This window comes from Streptopelia decaocto, assembly GCF_964273445.1.
Source record: "Streptopelia decaocto genome assembly, chromosome: 7".
Taxonomy (NCBI): domain Eukaryota; kingdom Metazoa; phylum Chordata; class Aves; order Columbiformes; family Columbidae; genus Streptopelia; species Streptopelia decaocto.
This window is the reverse complement of record NC_138661.1, coordinates 38,579,947-38,599,452: the sequence shown is the minus strand read 5'-3', so window position 1 is coordinate 38,599,452 and position 19,506 is coordinate 38,579,947. Positions and strand designations below refer to the sequence as shown.

Genomic DNA, 19,506 nt, shown 5'->3' with positions numbered 1-19,506 from the left:
ACCAACAGAAGTCTGGGCATTGCAGAACAGGGAGGGTGTGTAAAAATACACAAAAAGTTTTTGGCTAAACTGCTGGAGCTGTAATTGGTCACCTGGGTGCTAGTTTCATCAGAACAGGTGCAAGAAGCATGTCTTGCTGTTGTTTCTTATTCAGTCACAGCTTATCTTGATTCAGTCTATACTACACTTCTTGAAGCCTTTACTAGTAGCCAGCATTTGGTGCGTGCTGCAGCACCCAGCAGCTAGACTGGACCAGATCAAAATCATGACTGGTGCCTTTTATCCATATGACAAATGAGACAATGCAAATCTCTCTTTTGTTCCTTTGCATGTTCTGTTCTGCTGTAACTTGAAAAGGTGGGATAGACATAATTGTAATTCCCACCTCAGTCCCAGCCACTTACCACCCTCTCAAACTCAAAGTATCCATCAGGAGAAGAAGACTCAGTGCTTAGCTGCACTGAAGTACATTGGGCCGAGAAACTCTTTTAGAAAGACAGAATAGGAAAAGAAAAATTACTTTGCTAAAAAGGGTAAGGGTACCTCCTGCTAAATAGATGCAGTCATTGGGACCTGCGTTACAGTTGGTATTTAACATGGTTGAGGATTTTGCCCTGCAGTAAATTGATGTTGAATGTGTGTCCCCATCATTTGCTGGAGAAGGCTTAGAACAGCCTTTCCACTGTGCATTGGAAAGACTATGCCCCTTCTGTCAAGAATTAAAGTCATTATCCTGGCAGTCCCACCAAATTCACACTTGGTTACTTATTATCTCTTTCTTAAATTGATGCTGCAATTTTAAATGAAGAAAGTGGTTTGTAATATTTCTCTTACTTGCTCTTGGGTACTATTATTGTTGTAAACTAGCTCCTTCCCCTCCCATATACGGTATGGTTGCAGCCTTCTCTTTTTTTTGGAGATACTTTAAGATATGAAGCACTGTGAAAATACAAACTCATGTCAGTAAGGTTGCATGTTTTCTTACATAACACTAGTCTCCTCATGTAAAATGTTTTCTGAGTGCTTCAGTTTTCTAAGGTGAAGTCAATGAATATATGTAATTGCATGAATTTTGAAGAAACCTTTTATGTGCATAGAACTGGAACTTGCTTAACTTTTCCACCCTCTAGTAGTTAGTACTCTAGTATTATGTGAAATTATCTCTCATGATGGTGTGACCTCATTAATAGATCTTGAGATTTAAAAATAAAAAGAGCAAAAACCAGATGAAGACTTGATCCTCTACCATGCTCTAAAAGTTGTTTGTACTTTTAAAAAGGGGCACTGTCCAATATTAGTCTTAAAAATTTAGCTGGTAAATTAAGAATGAATTTGCATAGTGGGTCCTCCAAATATAAGCTTTTAAAAAATTTCTGTTGTACTCTTTTCCACAAATTAAGAGTTCAGTGCTTGAGGTATGCAGGAAGGGGAGAAAGCCACTGTGATTTGCTCCTGTTCTCCCTCTGCTGGCTCTGAAATAGCTGTTGAGTAGAAATTATATGGAAGTGACCAATATAGTAAGAGACTGAAACACCTCCCCATCTGTTTAAAGTCACTGATTTGAATTTGCACTGTAGTTGCATGCTGCAATTTAGATGAATGGTGGCGTGGCAAAGCTAAGTTAGTGATTCCAGATGAGTCCCTTATGAAATGGCACTGCAGCATGAATGGCAGGAGTGGCTGGGGCCCATTTCTGTATTTCAAGCAGACATGCCAAAGATTGAGGGGATTTCAATTTTCCATATCAGTGTTGTGATGGTTTGTCTTGCCTTTGTCCATGTGATGTCCGAGTTGTGCATGTTTTCAGGGCAGCCAGCCTGTGTTTGATTCTGTTGAGGTTATGTTTCAAAAGATTGAGATAAAAGGATTGAAATTCTCTGGCCTGGGCATCTCACAGTTATGCGAGGTGATTAATTTTTGTTCCTATTAAATAATTAATTGAAGGAACTATTGCTGTTGTTCCTATTAACTTCTGCAAGACCTGTACTTCTTCAGCATTCCCATGCAGCAAGACCCCTGTTTCCAGATTACAGGGTTGTACCTGTGCTGTAAGCCCTAGATCCACTAAACATGCTGGAATATATGGAGGATTTCTCTCTATTTTTGCTAAACAAAGAAAATTGTGAGCTGCCAAGGAGAAAACCACTGATTCGTGTCTTCTTAGAGTACGTTCTCAATGTTAGAGGGAAACAAAACAATTTAAGGTACAAAAAACAAAATAAAAAAAATCATGCAAACAATTTCCCAGACAGGGCCTGCAGTTATACATACTAATACTTGTGTTGTCTTGGGATATCGGTGCTCAGTAATACCACTATTATTTCTTAGGAACCTTTTTTTCATAGGTGACTGATATCAGTGGTATTTCTAAATATGAATTCCTCAGAGAACTGAGGGTGGAAGGGAAAGCAAATTTTGCTTTAGTGGAAAGAAGTAAGGGTTCTGGGATCTGATTTGGCATTATATCATTAATCAACTGCAGTCTCTGTGGTAAAGAGCAGCAGTTGGTTGTGTGTGTCATCTTCTTTTCTTCTAACCATTCCTGTTTACTGTTCAACCACAGAGGGTTTTAGAAAATGATGAAAATGCAGATGAAGTGAATGAGGAAGAGGATTTGGAAGAAGATATTCCAAAACGAAAGAACAGGCCTAGAGGACGGGTAGGTGGAGAGTTTATTGGAATGGGAAGGAAGGAAGCAAACCTCTGCTTTCTAGTGTATGTTTGTCATGTGTACTGTATATAAGAAGTGTATATCCCTGGATATATGATAATCATAACACTGTAGGTAATTTTCAGTCATATGGTCAAAGATTTGTAATATTTTTTCAGTTTGTTTTTGTCAATTACCAGGAAAAAATACTATTTTGAGAGTAAAAAGTTGGGGTAAATTTACTATAGTGTTGTATTTACAATTGTAATATAAACTGTAATAGTTATGATGTCATCCTACTATTACAATGCTCTTATTTTAAAACAACGCTTACTAGTTACAGAAAAGCAACAAATTCAGTTATGACAGCCCCCAAAATATTAACAAAAGTAACTTGAACAGTGTTAATGCATTTTGCAGCTTTCTCCAAGGCAGCACTTTGTGGCTGACACTGGCCCTCTTGAGCCCATGGCAAATCTTCCGTTTGCTTAAAATGGGCAATATTTTATCCTTATGGGAGTGTGTGTCCCTTCTCTTACCTAAGATGTCTTTTCACAGTTTCAGCAGGGCACCAGCTGAGTAATGAGGCCAACATTTTAAAACTTGGAATCAACATTTTCAATTGTGGCCCCGTAAGCTAGGCATCTAAATAAACATGAACACAATTCTCAGACGTTTCAAGCATTTTCATCTGTCTTTGGCTCCAGCAGATGCTGCAGGGGCACAGGAGCTCTAGAAGTACCTTTTGATGTGTTTGTAGGAGTCAAGCAAGAAGGGCCACATTTTAGGCCAAATGAGCAGGATATAATAGCTTTTGAATAAGAGACACGAAACCACACTGAATACTTGCAATGTACTTCTTATGCATCAGACCCTCTCTTTTGTTTTCTTCTGTTGTTGTGTTGTTTCAGTTTTCTGCTCCTCTTTATTTTGGAGCTTAAGTCCTTTAATATAAGATCAAAGCACTTTAATAATTGGATAAGTATATATTTCACCTTCCTTATTCTCAAAATCACCTGAACCAGTTTCTTTCTTTCTTTCTTTCTTAGCCAAAGACCCCCACCTGGAAAAAAATTTTCCAGAAAAATGTAAGTTTCAGAAAATTTGTATGAACCAGTAACCAAACCCAGCAGTTAGAATCAATACATGCACACAAGCTTGACTGTAGCAATCAACTAATATTCCAAGCTAATGACTCTTTTCTAATAAGTTGCTCTCACATGAATTGCGCATGCTGGTTAGGGCGAGTGAAAGGGAGTGAATAGCTAAAAGAGATGTACTGCTCAGGAGAAGGGAATTTGCTGTATTCATGTGTTCCAGACCTACACAAAGTCCTGAAGTTGCTGTTACATATGAAGTTTTACTCCTCTGTTCAGGAAGCTGTTTCAGAATGGCTCTGGTACTTTTTCTCTGCTATTGTAGGGAAAGGAGTTGGAGGGCACTAGATGTCCTATTCATTTTGAAACATGAATTTATGTCTTATTTTTTGCCCTAGAAGCGGGCCCCTATTAAGTACAGGAGCAGCAGGATCTCTTGCCTTTTTCTTGCAACTAACTCCTGCTCTGCTTGTGCCCTGGCTTCATTCAGTACAAAAAAGAGAGGTCTGAAGAGTGCCAAATACTTTGAGCAATTTTCATTTTTATTTGATGGCATGAATAACCAAAGCAAAATGTGGTCTAAATTAGGATTTTAAAATTAGGTCCAGATTCTCTAGCTGTTGAAAACTGGTAAGCCTGAATTGCATCTGGTTTTGCCACTCTTCAAGCAGCCCTTTTCTGATGTGAGCCTGACCCAGTGTAGGGAATTGAGGCAAAGGATTTGAAATAGGGGACATGAAACCTGGGCAGCACTTTGTTTCTGGGAAGGAGGTGGTTAGGGTATTTTTAGAGAGCAGAAGAGGGGAAGGACACACATAGGAAACTAGATCCTGCAGAGTGTGGCCTTTGGGGACTCAGAGAAGGAGTGAGAAGGGCTGACAGCATCATTGCAGGATTAATGCGACAGAATTACTGCTCTGGACTTTCCAAATCGCACATGCCCTTTCCTTTCCCTACAGCATGATTTTATTTTTAATCCTGGACTCTCCATCTGTCCCTCTGGCTACTCTCTCTGGCTGCTTCAGGGCTGCTTCAAGGCTGCCATGCCATGGCTTCCAGGCCTCACACGTTAAGTCTCGTAGCCTTTGCTGCATCCTGTCAGGAGGATGAAGGCAGTCGTGGGTGACTGGATTGGACAGACTGGAGTGCTGACAGCAAGCACGGGCGCTTGGTTTAGTGTCTCTGGGGCAGCTGCTCGGTTTACAATCTCCTCAAGGCCAGGCCTGAAATGGTGGGAGTGTTAGGAAGGACACTGAAGGCTGGAGAGATGGATTCACAGAAGGAGGTTTTTAGTGTCTTTGCTGCACAGGGAGAATGGAGTAGGAGCTGGGAAGAACAGTTTGCAAGGAGACAGGAGAGGAATGCAGCTGCACCTGTACAGATTGTCTGCTCATCAGCTGGATATCCCATGGGACAATTTCAAAGGCACTAAAGACATTTAGGAACCCAAGTCCCATTGAAAGTCATCGACTGGAAAAATCTCCCTGTGTGTTCAGTGCATGGAAAAGTATGTCTGACGTGCAGCCATGACATGAATGCTGTACCCTTGCCTTTCTGTAGAGAGTGGTTTGAAGGGAAACAGCTGGCTGTAAGACTAGCGAAACTCCGAGCAACAGACCTTAAATTACCATCCTATTCTGAAAGGTGTCTATGTAAAAGTGCATTCTTACTAAACAGATCCATTCTCAGTGTGTAAACAGAGTCAGATCTACTGACTAGTGACAAAATTAAGACTTTAGAGCTTTTTCACAGCCCTAAAAAGCCAATGCAGCTGGTAGAATAGGGAAATTAGATCCTAATCTGGATACCAGCAGAAATATTTATTGAGGGCAAATCACTTGTTTCTGTGAAGACTTTCTGATGAGCTGAGGGTTGTGTAGGAGCTGCCACAGACTGAAATTCAGCTTGCAGCACATTTGGCAGCATTGAGGGAAGAAAGGAACTAGCCTAGGATTGATTTCATAGCCTAGGGGGGGTTTACAGAGCTGGCAGTTAGAGAGAAAATATTGCAGACTAGTAAGATGATTTTATGTGATATGGTCAGTAAAGTAGCTTGTTTCCACCAAACAGTTGTTGCTGGGGCCTTTTCCAGGGTGAAACTGCTTTTCAGTTCACCCTTACAAATCTCACTCTGCACATGTGTGCTGATCTGCACAGAGGTCTTTGCAGAAGGCAGAGCTATACTTATCATACCTAACAGTATTTACCCCATCCAGACAGCTGCAAATCCATGTCTTTCCCTCAGGACTTTGTTAAGAGTTAGACCTGAGCCATTCCAGGGAAATAATGTGTGAAGTTTTTATAAATCCCTGTTTTGACAGACTTTGGCAGGCCCATGTAAAACTGTTCCTTGTTCCTTCTCTTTAGGTGTCCAACAGAATGCAGCTCAAATAGTGCTAGTTCAGTCCCAAATCCACAGAAGAGGGACAGAGCTCCTATCACCCCTTTGTGTCTGTGGTACTAATATTCTCAGAATTTCTACATCTTCTCCAACTTTACTTGACGAAGCTCTGTCCCTTTCTTATTTTCACATGCAAAAGCTTGAAGGAATTGAGTCAGGTGGCTTGTCTAGGGTGAGAATCATCAACAGTTTAATAAAAGGAGCACAAGAAACAATTTTTTTGCTTTTACTCAGGAACAGAATATCTGGCAGAATTAATAAAGGGCTATCTAACCATCCACCTGCAGATCACTTCCTCAAATAAAGATCAAGTCTAAAATTATTGTCATCTACACACTGTACATTAGTGAACATGAAAGAATTGAAGGCTTCGTCTCAGTTCCCAGTTCCACATCACAGCCTCCACCACTGGACGGATATGTCCCCTTGTTGGCATCCCAGCTGAGAAGGGTCAGGACCAAGTAGCTTTGATGCTGAATTCCACTCTTACCCCTGGAGCTCAGGACAGAGCAGTCTGTGCTGTGGAGAAACAGAGCTTTTCAGTTTCCAAGGCGGCTGGCTTGGTATGTTGTAGGAACACAGAACTGCAGAGAGACCTTTATGGATAATTCCCGTCCTCTGTTATTGCAGGTAGCCATGTTACCTAAACCTTTCGACTAACTGACCCAAGCTCCATTTTATAATTAGCCATGGTATCTTTGTCCCAGAAAGCCATTTCAAAGCATTGCTTTTCAGGTAGAAAATAAAACAAAACAAAACAAAGATCCTCCCCTGCCCCCCAGAAAATATTAAAGGAAATAACTTTACCTGTCTTTTATTTGATGCCTGTTTTCTGGCTGATTTAATGGTTATATTTATCATCTAACGCCTGTTCATCTATTCATTCATTCATATTCAGTTAAGCAAGGTATTTGGACATCTTCAGAAATGAATGTGTGAAGATACTCAACTGAATATATGCTGGCAGTGACCTACTGCTATGGATGAACAGTTTGGGTTATCTGTGGAGGGGATCTCCACTGTGTTACAAGGTCCATTAACATAGTGCATATCTTAGGGGATGAAAGGTCAAGCCCACCCTTGACAAGCCTCTGTGGAAGCTGAGGATTTGTTTAGTTTATGTTGCACATTTTACATAGGTGGGTGAGGGGCATGAGGAGACCTGAGGGATGATGGAATAATGTTAACATTCCTCTTGTCCTTGCAGGCTCGGGGATCTGGAGGTGGCAGGAGACGGAATGATGCTGCCTCCCAGGATGATCACGACAAACCCTATGTTTGTGACAGTAAGTAGCACCCACACAGCTGATTCTGCTTCCAGCCTGATCTTACCAGCTCAGTGCACTCAGGGCTTCATCTTTTCCCTTCCAGCAAGATATTCTGCTGCTCTCTGACTTGCATGTTCGCCATCTGCTGCTGCTGCTCTTTGTGTCTCTGCATGAAGGAAATAAAATTAAGTCCTCGGCAAGACTCCACTTCTCTTTGCCTTATAATAAATCATTTCTTATATTTTCTTCTTCTCTTTTTCTGGCTTATCTTCCTTTTGTCTTCCTTTCCCCCATGTAAGATTCACCCTCTATTTCTTTCTCTGTTTCAGATAGTTACAAACAAAAGCATAACTCAAAAATCTCCGACAAAGGTACTTCACCCTCATTGTATCTCTTCATATATTTGGTGATTCTCTTTCCTTCAGTCCTTTTAAAATCTCACTGGGCTAAATTTTGAAGGTCTTATTCTCATCCCTCACTTAAAGAACTCTTGTGGCATCATCAGGAGTAGAGGCCTGCTAAGAAACAAACACAATTGGAATGCTTTTATTTTGATACATATTCCCTTTGAATAAGGCCATGCTGTTTCACATCTCACAGTGGGACTCCAGGTGAAATAAGACACTGCCTCAACTGAGAAACGATACCAGAGTCCAATGCCCAAACTGAAGAAGCATACAAGAGTCCTAGCCTGAGGAAGGAGTCTAGTATTTGAGACACAATGTGGGTGTTTTTACAGTCTAATCCTTGATGCTTTCCTTCTTCTTTAGATACTCTTTTTTTGCTTCACTATGTCATTTCTCTGAAAGGCATTTATCTTACACGCTTTTGAGGTCTCTCATCTTAGGACTTACTGTAGAGTGTACATGCAACAAGAATTTGTGCTACCAGGTGCCTTATATCCTAGAAGACAATAACCTAGCAGAAGTTAATAGGAGAATAGCAGGAGGTCTTCACTTCTGTGATCCAAAAATGTTGGGTCGTTTTGAGGACAATTAGAATCCCCCTTTCTTCACTATTTACCTGTCTTGCAGTGTTCCTGATCTTAAAAGACCAACTGTTATTGTGTCAGTCTATGGGGGTATTTCCTGCATGTTTTTAAAAACATGAAGAAATAAGAAATATGCACAGTAAATAAGAACTACATTCCATGTGATCAAATAATATCATTTTATGGTGAGACCAGGTGACTCTGCACAGCACAGTGATGGAGATGTTGGGTATTTTGCTTCAGCAAGGTGAACAGTTTAAGGGCAATGAGTAGAAATGGAGAGACTTGCACAAGAATGGGAGTGTCTGAACACATGATCAAGGAGGAAGAGCTCTTTAGGATATGAAGAGTCGGGAGATTTCTACTGTGGTTAAATAGTTGCCCTTGTGTGCTGGAAGAACTAAAATGTGTCTTTTAAGACTTCTCTAGGAGCCCAATGTGGATCTTTCTGAAATCCACAGCTTTCCTCTCCTGGTATTTGCATTACTGTCTTTATCTCTTTTCTGGAACATCCTTCTTAATCCAAGAACACTTGTCAGTGGTAGCCATTTGGAACATAGTGATTCTTTATTGTCTGATCTTGCCTTGCTTTTGGATCTTACAGAGAACCCACAATATGCATAGTAGTGATTTACACAGAGTAGATAAAACATCTAAGATATCAAAGCAGGCTGCAGAAATCTGGGCTGCAGTCAAGGCTCTGGTGCATTGTTGTACTGATGGAATTTTGCCTTGAATTACGTTTTGGAGCATAAATTTCCTCTTTGGTTTTGGAAATATAAACTTTCCTATTTCGTTTGGCTGATCTCTTTCATTTTTAGGAAACTTATAGTTAGAGGTGAGTCATAAGGAGTTTTGGAATCCAGACTTCACACAGTGACTCCTCCTTTCCCATTGTAGATAGCTGAGAAAAGGGTTATGTGGTAGCAGAACTCTTTTACCTGACTGTAGAGCAGAAGGAAAGAACTCTACCAATTGTAGTGCCATCATCCTGAAGTAACACCATACCCTTGTGAACTTTCTGTAGAAATATTAATTGTGAATAATTGGCTTAAGTTGAGGCCTCTTTCCTGCTTTGGTGGATTTCTTGAATCAGTAATTTCTTCAACATTATTTGCTGAGCATCTTTCTAGGTAAATCTCAGTCTAGTTGTGGTAGGTTAGAAAGTGGTTTGCAGTACTCCATGTGCAGATGCTTTGGGCAGACAGGGGTTTTTTACACCGAAGTGTGCAGGTCAAAAATAGTGGATGTTTCCTGTTTAGAAAAACATGATTCCTCTAGTCACATTATTGGTATAAATAATTACTTTAACAGGTTGACACTTTTTTTTTTCCTGTATATTATTTAATTTACCTCCAGGTTGCTTTTTCTGCAAGTGTTCTGATATTTGAGTTTGGAAGGTGAACACAAAGAAGAAAGCATAAGCGTATCTAAACCACATTAAATTTCTTATTTTAACTGCATGGGCACAAAAATGACTTGTGGTGCAAAACTACTGTTCTCTTTTTTCAAAGTTACACATTTGTATTTGTGGGAAACAAGAATACATCATCGGGTTTCATCAGTAATAAAAAGGTTATGGGAAAAAAACCCCCTAGTTTGTGTGTCAGTAAGATGCTGCAAGAGCAGTACCAGCTGACACTGCCCCTTGTGTTGGAAGATAGCAATGTTATTTCTGAAAAGGGCTGCCTTTTTTGGAAGAGGCATTCAGCTATACACCGATACTAAACCTGATCTCAGTATTAAAAATGACTGGAAAAAGGGAATTGGTATATGGAGGAAGGTTCTCAAAACTCAAAAGGTTTTGTCATCCTGTGTTTTTACAAAGAAGTGGTTGATTGCTTGTTTTGTGGAATGAAATATTCTGAAATACTTAATTGATTTTATTGAGCAAATACTGTATCAGAAATTCAAAATAAAGTGTTTGACCATTTAAAACATCGATAAAATTGCTAACATAATCGTGAAATACCTAATTTCCTCAAATCACCAGATGGAAAACTATTTGATCAGATTTTCAACCAGTTGTGCTCTCTTGGGGGAAACGCTTAGCAGGGCAGCCTGGTGTGAGGTAGGGATAGGCTGGAAATGGTAACGTAGCCAAATGGGTCAGCTGCCGTATGAGACCACATCTAAACATCGCTTGAATACCTGGGCAGGAGGTAGAACAGGCGCCTTAAAGTATAGTGAAAAGTAGGGCTTGAGAAGCAAAGCAAAGCAAAGCCTCTGATGTCAAGCAAGAAAAGTGGAAGATAAACCACCACAGCTGTTGACAATAAACTGGGCATGTGATTTTTAAAGGAGCGACAGAGTGAACAAATGTGTGAATACCTACACATGTAATAAGAATTGATGTCATATCATTGTCAAATGATCAGCTGGGGAACTGTCAGTTCTACCACAACGGTCTTCTTAAAAATCTTCCTACCATTTTAATATTTTTTATCATATATTAATTACTATAAAAATAATAATAATTTTAAAAAGCTTCTCTGAAGTTTTATCTAGAAACTTCTATTCTGGTTTAACAATGGCAATCAGTTGTAGCACCTGAGTTTCATGACTTTAGCCAGAGAGGCTTGTTTGAGCTGAATCGCTACTTTCCTGCTGTCCATCCTGATTTGTCTGCTTTCATTCTTCTCATGTTCCCACGGAGACATAACTATGTACATGCTTCCACCTTTGTTATCTGACCCTCTCTCTATGGAAGATTCCCCTTGCCCATATCTAAAAGGAGTTGTTTCTTTCTTTTCCTTTTACCAATATGTCCTTGTCTCCTTTTAGTTTTGTTCCTGTATAAACTGCTATTTTAGCATAAAAACTTATGTTGGTATCGTATCCTTTATTCATAGTCCCTCTGAGGCCGATATATGCGTTCAGATCCATTCCTTGTGCGAAATGAGAATTGACAAACCTTTCTATGATCTCTGCTGGATCACTGACTAATGCAACCTTGTGTGTACCCAGAGATGCTGATCCTGTAGTGTTTTGCAGAAGCTGATTCTTTTGTCAAAAACTTCATTTTCAGGTTTCTTTAGTTATTTAACCTGAATTTTCTCTGCTACAGTCTAAGACCAGCAGTTCTTGCTCTGTTCTTAGTGGATAACAACATGTTCCTTCTATGTTTGTAAACAGCTACTGCGGCTTCTTTCAGCTGTGTTTTCTTCAGCTCTTTTACTAAGCTTGTTTCTTTTATCTGAAAAGCCTCCAAAAGGTCTTATTTAAGTATAATAGCAGTGGCCAGAAGTAAGTAAAATGTGCTGTTCTGAGAACAGAAGAAGTTCAGAAGAGGAATGGTTGATACATTTACATGTAATTTACATTTACTTATAGAACTTGGATTTGTGCAATATATTCTATAATGTATCTGTGAGAGGTGCAACCTAATAGGCTGTTTAGTAAACCCCTTTCCACGCAAGATGCTCCTCTCCAGTGCTGTGTCATGTTTCACCGGCAAAGCAGTTTTCATCCTTGTCCAACATGTGAGTTCATATTTAAGATACCGTTTGCTATAGCTTCTTGTTCCTTCCCTCTTCAACCTGTTTTTACTCAGGCAGATCATCTACCATCTTTAGTTTCCTCATTATTGTCCTGTTTATACTGTATTTTACCTATTTATACTAGGTGTCATTAATATTTACCAATTATGCTACTGTTCAAAAGACTTCTTTGATTAATGAAGCTCATATGATATATATTTATTATTATTCCAATATTTTCACAATAATTTCTCTGCATGTTTGATGCTTTCACTCTCTGTTTTACCCTCCAAATTAATGATAAAAGTTGAGGCAACCATTGGGACGAAAATGGACTCTTTCAGGTGCTTGAATATGGAGAAGGTGCCTTGTGAAGTTTTCAAAAAATTAGGCTCCTCATTCTCACTGATTTCAACTGGAAGTAGGCTCCTAAACTGTTTTCCCTGAGTATCCCACTAAGTGCTTGCCTGCTTGTATTATGCCTACAGGTCATATAAGGCTGGGCCCTAAGTGGACACTTTGAACTTGACTTTGAACTACTACTAATTATTCAGAAATATTGCTTTGTTTTAAAAAATGCTTGACTCTACATCCAAATCATTGTAGCTTGAAACATGCTCCTGCTTTTTATGTAAGTTCATCATTCAATAGGGCACCAAAATTTGATTATTTTGAGGTTAATTTTTTTCTTCCCCACTCCCTTTCTCCACTAAATGTATTGTAGGTTCTGCCAACAAAAGGCTGGAGTCTTCAGGTAGTTTAAGTGATTTAAGATTAACAGATTCCAGTGAGTTTCAGTGGGTACTGAGGATTTCTGTCTTTTGGTTTCTTTAGAAAATACCACTTAAATATTATATTGTTCTACCATGACTTGCCAAATGCAGTTCCTTGAGGCCTATTCTTTAGGAACTCTTTTATTGTATATGTTCATAAAGTGATGGCTCTAGTAGCTACCTTGCTAACTTCACCTGCATTCTTTCTCATCTCCTTGAAGTGGATCTGATCCTGTCATACTCATTTTAACAAGCATCTCATTGATTCTCTGGAAGGTTTGATGCAATACAAAAGGCTTACACGATAAATAATGTTTTATCTTTATTTTTACCAGTTGTCTGAGACTTAATCTGTTGCTTAATTGTTACAGATACTATGAATGAGTCCAACACTACTAACTGCTGCTTCTTAGCACAGACCTTTAGTTAAATATCACAATGACAAACTGATTTGAAAATGCTTTGATTATAGCATTGTGTTTTTACATGCTTCTCATGAACCTCCATCATGACTTCAGCTTGCCTTTAAACTATTAGCAGTTTAAGCCCTAAATCATCTCCCAGTATTATCCTTTCTAGTGAATCCCTAAGTAGTTAATAAGCAGTAAGATCTAGAATAAGATGATTGTTCAGATGAACCCAACAAACAACTCTTCCACCACAGCTGCTGTACCTGACATTCATTGACTATATCATTGTTAGGAAAGCCAAGATTAGAGAAGCAAAGACACTTTTTTGTTGTTGTTTAAATATTGAATGACACAGGTCTGGAGTAGAGAACATGGTAAGAGGAGAACAGAGTTGACTCTAATAGTTGAATGTCTTCTCCTCACGTAGGCAACCTGTTTTCTCCTTTGCTTCTGCTAGCAATTAATTTATTGAAATGTGGACATATATATTATTGACCTGAGCATGTTTTCTGCTGGAGATCAGTGTTGCTGTGAGCTTAATGCAGCAGGTATATTCTGGGACTTGTCCTCTGGGGGCACTGAATCAGGGACTATTTACCACCTACAGAAAAACCCCTCTGAAATGGGTTGCTAACCAGCTGCTCCAGTACTAGAGGTGTACAGCAGGACAGTACTGATCCAAGAGGGACAAACGTAATGTCTTTCCATCAGTGGAGGTGAAAATACACTGTTAGCATTTGAGATCTCTAGATGTGCCAGAGTGCGGACGTAGCTGAAATAGGGGAGATTATATTACCAAACCAGTGCAAAACAAGGAATGCTTTTTTTGGAGTGGTGCAAATGGTGGGACAGGAAGATAACTTTGAGGAATGACTTGCCTGCCAGCAGTTGACTTACAATTTAGCATTTGGCACAGCCCAGCTGAGAACGAACAGGAGGCAGAGGAAAAAGTGAAGAAAGACAATGAGGTGGGCAAGATGCAGTGACAAAAAAGTCCCAAACAACATGTACTCCCCCAATTTCCTGTTTCCAGTAAAAACATGGATTATTTCCTTCTGTCTCATACTGGTGACAGATTGTGCAAAATGTATGTGGAGCGCTGGCTGGAACACAGCTCATACAGCCTGCCAAGGACCAAATGTGTAATGATTTCAAAATGACAGCAACACAGCCATTAAATATTTGATGAGGAACTCTTTTAAGTCATAGATTTCAAATCCGCCTTTAAAGCAGAGGAAGAATTTTATATTAATTTTACTCATTGAGAAACGTAAACGGAGTGAGAATTTGCTTATCCAAAGAGTTGCAGGCTGTTACAGGTCAGAATTTAGAACAGAGCTCTCTTTTATGAAACAGTCCGTGCTTATGATTAAACTGTCTGCAATTTATGTTTTCCCCCCATAACATAGTTGTGTAACGTCTTCATTTCAGTCTTCAAATTGGAAGGAAAGTAAGGTTCATCATAGGAAAGTGAATGGTGGCCTAAGAAAATCTCTCCTTCCCCATTTGCGGTGTTTGATCTGCACCGCTGTATTACTGCTTCCTTACCCAGCTCGTTCCTAAGTTGGCATTCACATCAGGTTAGAGCAAAAATATATCTTTTGCATGCAGGAAGAACTGGAGTGGGTTACATTCTATAAACTCCCACTGTTTTCATTGGCCTCAGCCACCTAATTAAAGATCAAGCCAACTTCCCAGTGTTGGGATTCAAGATGAAATCTACCACATGCAAGGATGATGAGCCTATCCAGCAAGGAAAATTAAAGATTAAAAAAAAGTCAAAGCTGCTGAAAGAAAGGCAAGGCCACCTGGCAAAGTTTATGAAAGGCACACTCTCATTTGTTATGTGTGAGCTGCATAGCGTTAGGAACTAATCACCAGCATACATTTTAGACGGGGAGAACCAGTTCTCATTATGCTTTTGTCAGCTTGGAGAATGAGAAAGATGCAGCGTGAGCACTGGTCTGGATGCTGGAACTCATGAATTCTAGTCCTGATAATAGCAAAGATCACTCTGTGGACAAGTCACTTAACCCCTCTGTGGTTCTCTTTTTTCAGAAGTGAAATGAGAGTAGTATTTTCCACTCAGGAATGTGGAAGAAGATTAATTAATGTTTGAAAAGCCAGTCTTGCAGAAGGAAGAGTTATATAAGTGCTAAGTGTTTATTAATGATCACCATTTTATCCAAACTACTTCTTAGCACAGTGATATGGTAGATTAATAAAATGTGCTTCATCTGGAAAATAAGAGATTAGGGTGAATTCAGGAAGATTCAATCTGTTGGAGAAACCATGAAGTTCTGACTTAGCTTTTATTCTAGCAGCATCTTACTGAAGCCGGTGGTTCTTTTGCCTGACTGATATCATAATACCCTTTTTTGCCTGCAAAAGTCTAATTTGCTTGGGGAATAGGAAATCTCTGCAGTTTCAACGCGTGGCATAGCTTTGGGCTTTTTCCATGGCAGAACATGAATTTGAAAGGCAGACAAGTATAGACACTAGGAAAAAAAGCTACTGGAAACTGCAAATCTTTGGTCCTACAAAGGATCTGCTTGGACTGTGTCAACAGAACTCCTTTGCCTCAGCTCTGCTTATAAAGTCCTTCAAACTCCTTTTTAGTGAGGCATGTCTCAGCTTGCTGCCACCCTTGAAGGCCCTCTGAAAGTTTTGGTAGTGGCAAGGGCTTAGCTGTAGAGTTACTACTGCCTCAGCTTATATCAATACTTGTTATTTTTTCCTGGTGAGCTGATACATTTTTTTTTTGCTGGAGAAGGGCAAGTGGGCTGGCCCGTCTGATTTTCTATGCCATCCTAAACTCCTTAGCTAAAATCTCTGCAAGATCCTGTAGGGAATGGAGGCAAGGATGCAGCCTTGGGACTTCCCACAGAGAATGCGAGTTTCCTTCTGTGTATTGAGGGAGAAAGATGCATTAGGCCTCTATTCAAGGACATGATGCTTTTGTAAGGTAACAACAGTAGAGCTAGAATTGTGGATATGTTTTCAGGTAGAGTTGAATGAAATAAAGTCTGGTAGAATTTCTTGAAATATTTTGTTTTGAAATTTAAAACTCCCCCTATTTGGTAAATAGGATTGGGTTTTAGAGCTTATTTGATTTTGCAGCTGGGTGAGCATAATTGCAGGATCAAGCTGTAAAAGAGCAAGTTAGAGTTGGATAGTTTGTATCATGGAGCTGATAAGTCCAAGTACCTCCTCCTTTGTCAGTACAGCACTGATCACCTTATAGTGCTCTGAAAATAATTTAAGTAGACAAAAGTTTTGGGGCAGTATCAGTGATTCATAGCAGAATTATTATTTTTTAACTTCCATCTTCAAACGCACACAAATAAGAATAGAGAAGGATACTTAGTATGACACTCAATCTGCTAGAAATGTAAATCTCTCTCTTCATTCTAAGAAGTGCTGTAACGTTGGTGTAATTAGAAGAAGTTATCTTTCTGAAATAATTTAAACATTGAGCATTTCGTAGCTCTCTCCGTTTTGATAATTACTTTTGCGTTACACTTTTTCTGCTGTTCAAAAAGTAGAGACAAAGTCACATGGATATCTTCTTATTTGACTCTGTCAGCATCTTTTCCACTGCTTATCCTTTGCTCTGTAAGACTGCAGAGGAGGAGCCGAAGGAGGAGTTTCCCTCTCCAAAATGCATTAGAAGAATGCATGGCTGGTACTAGAAGATGGGAGATGCAACTGATGTTTAGTGGAGAACGAGTATCTAACAGCAGACTAATTGTTCAAAATACTGGGTGATAGAATCAGGTTTACATATGAAATGAGGGCAGATATTTCAAAGAATGGATGTGCATATATATCTGGGCATTTCATTTCTCCCCGACTTTCCCCTTTCCTCATGCAGGAGTTCTTATTTCTAAATCAAGGGCATTCAAATACTTAAAAAATCTGTGTCTAAGGACTTATTACCTTTGGAAAAAGCTTTTGTCCTGTTGTGATGACTGTGTGATCATCACCTTGCAGAATGGAGAAAGCTGGGATAAAAGTATCTAACATTCCAGATCACTCATCTTATTCATATCATGAGTTGGTTTCACACATTTCTAATAAGGCAAAATATTTTCCTTGAGGGGGTTTGCAAATCAGCTACAAGAGATGGAGAATGAAATATGTTATCATGCTAGGCTTTAATTTACAATTTTCTATCATCTCTTCCAGAATGTGGACCATTAATTGGCTTTTTGTGAGTAGTAGCAGGAAAGTATAATAATGGAAGTTTTGCTTATATGTAAATGAGTAATTGGGGTGAGTGTTTTTAATTTATGGAGCAGTATGACATTCCCAGACTCAGGTGTCTGGAGAATGGAAGTAAGTATCTATTAATATATACATTGCAGGATACATTTTCAGTATCAGGCTGAGTGAAGTTTTTAGGAGTGGATGGTCACTTCCCCCTTGGAGGATTTTTCAAGGGGTCTAAAAACAAAACAGAGAACTAGAGACTTCTGGGTTCTTTTCTCTCTTCTGGCACCACTTCCTTTGCTTCCCTAAGCAAACTATGCAGGGCAGACCACTGGCCATGGCATCTATTCCTGTGTGAAATCTTTGAGGTTAATGAAGCTAATGAAGTGACTGAAAATGGGGTTGGGAGTAAAAATGCGCAGGAAGGTCACTAAGCTTTTTTGCCTTTGTTTCCTAATCTTTTTAAATGGCAATAGTTGTATTTGGTAGACAAAATAGCTGTATAAAAGAAAATGAACATTCAGAGACTGCTTTGAAGATGAAACAAAATAACTTTTAGAGACAATAACATGAATTAAAAACTTTATTGAAGCTGAATTTGTATGTAATGGATCTTATGATGAAGCTTGCCCTTGTCGTGAGCTCTCTGTGAAAATGTAGACCTTTCATCACCCTGAATTGTTTGTTCCTGTTCTTAATATCTGTTGACTTAGTCCTAAAATAAAGTTTAAAAGGAGTATTCTCTGTCATGTGTCCTATTATTTATTGGGATGCTGAATATGAAATTTACCTGGGCAAATAAGTGTCACTACTACATGTTCTTGTAGCAAGAAACCATGGATGATTTTCACCTCCTTGTCTTGACTAGGAATCTGCAAATAGACTTATTTACTATCCTTTTACAGAAATCCTTTTTAAAGCAAAAAAAAAAAACCCAAGCCAACCCAACTAACCAAACACACCCTGCTCTCTTTTCTCAGAGATAAGTAGTGAAGAAAATAATGTCCTTTCTTCTCAGTCCAGTTCCCATTGCTGTGCATTCTGCAGCACAAACATCGTAACTGGCATTTCATTTAATTTTATGTGCAATCTTGTTAGTAATCTTAGCAGAGAGGATTAGGGCTATATAAGCTGCAGAGACCCACCATGCATTTGCCCAGACCCATAGGAAGGGCTGCTGGCAGTACAGTGGGAAGGACGCTTGTCTGGGGACCTGTGGCTGCGGGGCTGCCCTTCTGTCACCCTTCACCGATGTCGGCTGGAAGAATTTCGGGCAGGCGCATGGAGTGTGTGTTGCTGCTCTAAGGGGAGAAGGGAGAGTTATTTGAGAGGACGCTGCCATTGTTGCGGATCACACTGATGTTTCCATTCTCTCTTCCCCTCCCTCATATCTCCTTTCTTCCCAGTCTGTGGCAAGCGTTACAAGAACAGGCCTGGTCTGAGCTACCACTATGCTCACACCCACCTCGCCAGCGAAGAGGGTGACGAAGCCCGCGAGCAGGAGACCCGCTCTTCCCCTGTCCACAGAAATGAGAACCACAAACGTGAGTAGTATTTTGCTTTTGAGATCCTTTTCAGGGATGTTGCCTCCACCCTGTCTTTGCCTTGCGGAGGCTGGCGTGATTGCCTGGCTCCGTTGTGAGTGATTGGGACCTGGATGCCTGGAGCTAATCAGCCACAGCTCACACGGGTGCTGGCTCAGCTAGTCAGAAATTCATTTCAAACCCAGCATTATCTCTGCAGCAAGTCACTTTTCCATTACTGCTCCTGTGGGGAGGAGGTGGCAAGGAGAGGGGGGAAAAGAAGAGATGCCCAACCTGTCCGTCATCAAGCAGCCTCCCAGTGGCGGTGAGCAGGGATGTCAAGGAAACACACATGCCATATTTTGAGGGGACCGCCTTTATTTTGCCTTTGAATAAGAGACATTCATCCATGTCTTAGTCTTTTAGCCATGAAATTCACAGCTTCTCTCCCCCTTATCCCTGCATCTCCTCCCCAGATGTCTTACCCTCAACTTTACCAAAAGCCGCTTTTTAGTTGCAGTTTGGGAAAATCTATGAAAAAGCATCAGTACAGATCTGCAAGGAAGAGAGCTGGAACATGAGAGAGGAGTTATGCACCTGGATTCTCATGCTGGTATAGGGCTGCAAGACATCTTAGTGGTCCAGATGGCCCTGTTTGACTGTCCTTCCTCTGCTTCTTAGGCACAGAACTGGGAGTCAAGG

General features: G+C 40.0%; 1 protein-coding gene across 14 annotated transcripts in view; it reads left to right on the top strand.

Annotated features, from left to right (window-relative positions):
- The window catches only part of DPF3 (double PHD fingers 3), a 163,300-nt gene that overhangs the window by 101,093 nt on the left and 42,701 nt on the right, over positions 1-19,506 (top strand). For 10 of the 14 annotated variants that reach the window (XR_014184580.1, XR_014184581.1, XR_014184584.1 and 7 more), the window contains exons 5-8: positions 2,564-2,659; positions 3,700-3,738; positions 7,356-7,434; positions 18,688-18,825. Coding sequence is in view for 7 of the 14 variants with exons in the window: in XM_082057994.1 (XP_081914120.1) it covers positions 2,564-2,659; positions 3,700-3,738; positions 7,356-7,434; positions 18,688-18,825 (352 nt within the window). In the remaining 7 variants the exon portion in view is untranslated. The remainder of the gene's footprint in view (positions 1-2,563; positions 2,660-3,699; positions 3,739-7,355; positions 7,435-18,687; positions 18,826-19,506) is intronic. The other 4 variants (XR_014184582.1, XR_014184583.1, XM_082057997.1 and 1 more) reach the window with 1 other exon arrangement.